At 39.9% G+C, this 4,222-nt stretch overlaps 1 protein-coding gene across 1 annotated transcript; it reads right to left on the reverse strand.

Annotated features, from left to right (window-relative positions):
* Positions 1 to 3,314: 3,314 nt before the first annotated feature.
* Positions 3,315 to 3,980, reverse strand: LOC127131617 (uncharacterized). The gene has a single exon (XM_051060532.1). It carries the CDS (start codon positions 3,978 to 3,980, stop codon positions 3,315 to 3,317), a length of 666 nt encoding a protein of 221 aa, XP_050916489.1.
* Between the last annotated feature and the right edge of the window lie 242 nt (positions 3,981 to 4,222).

Here is a 4,222-nt window from a genome sequence, read left to right on the forward strand (position 1 = left end):
ATAACATTTTAAGCAATGTGATGGTTGATTTGGAAACTTCATGACATGAGAAGAACAATGCAAAAAAAACCACCAAATTTGGAGTCTTGGTTCAAAAGATATGGCCATTTGAAGTTTCAAGCACACTTTGCAATGATTTGATCATAACTCCTTAACCATTCATTAGACATTCATGATCTTGGACTTTTTGGAAATGAGAGAGAAATATCTTCAACTTTCATGTTGGACAAAATTTCGTTTGAAGCTTCTTTGATGTTGGAAAGTTGAGTTGAAGTTGGTCCAAAAACTTGCCATTTTTGGAAACTTGAAATTACAGGTCACTTTCCATTCTGGGAAACTTTTGATCAGGCTTCAAAATCTTCAAGGTAGATGTTTGACATGTTGAATAACCTTCTTTGGGACATGAATGAAGTGTTTCAAACCATTTCTCCATCTCCTAGCCCTCAGTTGACTTGCAATTGACTTTTATGGGCCTCAGATGACTTGAACATGCATTGATGACTTTCGAGCCTCAAACCATGGTCAAGTTGCTTCAAAATGGACCTTGATTCATGTAAGCTCTCTAGAACATCCATAGGGCCTTTGTATCATGGAAAAACCCTTGCTCTCTTGCACAGTTGACTTCTCCTGATCAGTCTTGACTGATGAAATGCAACATGCTATGCAATGTGAATGCAATGTTAATGACCTAAAAATGAAATGAATGTACAAATGGGAGGTGGAAATTTGAGGTGCTACAATCCGATAGGCATTTTAAAAGATGTTCCTATTAGGATAGGTCAGTTATTTATCCCTACTGATTTTGTTGTCATGGACATCAAAGAGGATAATGATATATACCAATCCTTCTAGGTAGACCATTCTTATCGACCGCAGGAGCCATAATAGATGTCAAGAAAGGAAAGTTGACATTTGAGGTAGGTGACGAGAAAATAGAATTTATACTTTCAAAATTTCTTATGGCACCTGTGATGGGAGACTCGTGTTATGCCTTAGATATTATTGATGAATGTGTTAGAGAATTAGAACAAAAAGAAATTATAAAAATAGTTAAGTTACCATCAACTCTCATAAGGGAAGATGATGACTTTAAGAAACCCTACATCGATGATAACCTTTACGAATGCTTATCCCTTACCCCAGATCCTATGCCATGCCCTAAGAAACCAACCTTAGAACTTAAGGAACTTCCCAAGAACCTGAGATATGAGTTCCTCGATGAAAAGATGAACCGTCCAGTTATTGTCAGTGCTACCTTGAGCCTAGAGGAAACGAACCAAGTTTTAGACGTTTTACGAAGATATCCCTCAACCTTAGGATATAATATCTCTGACCTGAAAGGTATAAGCCCATCCGTATGCATGCATCGGATTTCTGCACCCTATGGTGGACATGCGAGCACCTCTAAGACATACGCCAAGATTCTTCAAGCTGGCCTATTCTGGCCTACCATGTGGCGTGATGTCTATGCTTGCATTGTCAAATGTGATAGATGCCAACGCACTGGAAACATTTCAAGGCGTGATGAAATGCCTCTAAGAAACATTCAGGAACTAAAACTCTTTGACGTATGGGGTATACATTTCATGGGACCTTTCCCACCATCCTTAGGAAACAGGTATATCTTAGTAGCTGTAGACTATGTGTCTAAGTGGATTGAAGCTATAGCTGCACCCACAAACGACACTAGGGTAGTAACTAAACTATTTAAAAACTATATATTCCCTAGATTTGGAACACCACGTTTAGTCATAAGCGATAGAGGATCACACTTTATATCGAGAATATTTGACAAACTTTTAAGAAAATATGGAGTTAGGCATAGAGTAGCAACACCATACCATCCACAAACTAGTGGCCAAGTAAAAGTGTCCAATAGGGAGATAAAACAAATCCTAGAGAAAACTGTTTCTATTTCTAGGAGAGACTGGTCTCAGAAGCTTCAAGAAGCATTATGGGCCTATAGAACCGCTTTCAAAACCCCTATAGGAACTACTCCTTACCAACTAGTCTATGAAAAATCCTGCCACTTACCTTTCGAATTAGAGCATAAGGCCTATTGGGCTATTAAAACTTTGAATTTAGACTACCTAGCCGCTGGAGAAAAGCGTACCCTAGACATTTATAAATTAGAAGAACTTAGGCAATCGACCTACGAGAATGCAAAAATATACAAAGAAAGAACAAAAGCCTATCACGACAAAAGAATAGTAAAGAAAAACTTCAATATAGGCGATCCTGTTCTCCTTTTCAACTCAAGGTTACGACTCTTCCCGGGAAAGCTACGTTCAAGATGGACTGGTCCTTTTGAAGTATCCAAGATTCTGAGATCCGGAGCCGTAGAAATCAAGAACAAAACATGTAGTCCATTCATTGTAAATGGACAAAGGCTGAAGCTCTACGAAGGAGGAGACATTCCAGTATACTACTCAAGCCACACACTGATTGATCCACCAATCCCTACCACTACAGGTGTATAAATTCTAATCGTCAAGCTAATGACGTTAAACAAGCGCTGCGTGGGAGGAAACCCATGGTTTTTCTTTCATTTTACTTTTTCGCATTTATTTAATTTTATTTTTATTTTATTTTATCATATTTTGCATCGAGACTAAAAATTTGAATGGTTTGCATTTTTAGGATCACTTTCTCAACTTTTATAGGATGCAAGATTTCGATGATATGCACGTGGCCTATAGAAATAATGCTCAGAGAGAGCGCTACATCACTCTGTATCAGCGCCCTATGGCACCCACACGTTATCCTGATCAGTGCTGTATGGAGGCACTGGGCATTGAGCCGAGTATCCGATTCTTTAGCCACCAGCTTCACTGGGACGAGTTTCCTGATGACTTAAGTAACACCTACAGGAACCTGACATTGGAGTTCCTGAGTTCATTCGACTATGAACCATACTCTGGAACAGATGGATATGTTGCTTTCGGCGATCTATTGGGCTTCCAGACCACTCCTGATGCTATCCCAGAGACACCTATGGGATATCTTTTGGGTAAGGAGGTTGAGAAGTTTTGGAGTGATATATCAGGTGGCGGAAGCCAAGGAGATGTCAAGACATTGAGTGGCATTGGCGGCACGTGGATCTTGTTAGCGTAAATCTGGAATTTATGGCATGTTTGGACGTGGTGGTGACAGTCGACCTGCATAGTCATCTAATAGTAGTCAACCCTTAAGATCTTCTTTACTATGGTGTATCCACTAGCATGCATCCCAAAGGAGCCTTCATGGATTTCCATTATGATTTAGTTTTCTTCTTGCTTGTTCACACATCTTAGCAAAACTGAATCATAATTTCTCTAGTATAGTACCCCTCCACTTAAGAAGAATTTGGAAGACAGTTTCCGAAGGTACTTCTTGTCAGTAATTGATGTGTCTTTAGGGTATTCTTGGCACTCTAAGAATCTCATGATGTCATAGTACCAAGGATAACTATCGACTACGTCTTTGGCCTCCAGATAGTAAGAAGGCTCATCCAAGTATTTAAGGTGAAAGGGTGGTGCTTCATTCTTCCACTTGACCTTAAACATGGACGCCAAAGTCGCCAAGGCGTCAACTAACTGATTCTCTTCTTGAGGGATGTAATGGAATGTGATCTCATCAAAGTATGGGACTAGTTTCAAGACATGTTCCTTGTAAGGAACGAGCTTATGATCTCTAGTATCCCAATCTCCTTTAACTTGGCTAATGACTAGGGTTGAATCTCCGTAAACTTCAAGGATTTTGATCCTAAGATCAATAATAGCTTTGATACCGAAGATACAAGCCTCGTACTCGACCGTGTTGTTTGTACACTCAAAAAACAGCCTTGCAATGAAGGGGAGGTGGAAATTAGTTGGATAAGTGATCACTGCCCCAATGTAGTTGCCATGAGCGGTAGAAGCTCCATGAAAAACCAAAGTCCAACGGGACCTAGGCTCAGGTCCTTCCTCGGGGCTAGGGATGTTGCAATCCTTAATCAACATGATATCTTCATCGGGAAATTAAAAATGCATACACTGGTAGTCTTCCAAGGGTTGTTGTGCAAGATAGTTGGACAATACACTCCCTTTGATGGCCTTTTGAGTGACATGTTGGATGTTGTACTTGGTTAATGCATTTCCCAATGGGCTACTCTACCGATTAGAGCAGGTTTCTCAAAGATGTACTTGATTGGGTCCATCTTAGAGATCAATAGTGTCATATGAGTGAGCATGTACTATTTTAA

Source organism: Lathyrus oleraceus, chromosome 3 (genome assembly GCF_024323335.1).
Source record: "Lathyrus oleraceus cultivar Zhongwan6 chromosome 3, CAAS_Psat_ZW6_1.0, whole genome shotgun sequence".
In the NCBI taxonomy this organism is placed as follows: domain Eukaryota; kingdom Viridiplantae; phylum Streptophyta; class Magnoliopsida; order Fabales; family Fabaceae; genus Lathyrus; species Lathyrus oleraceus.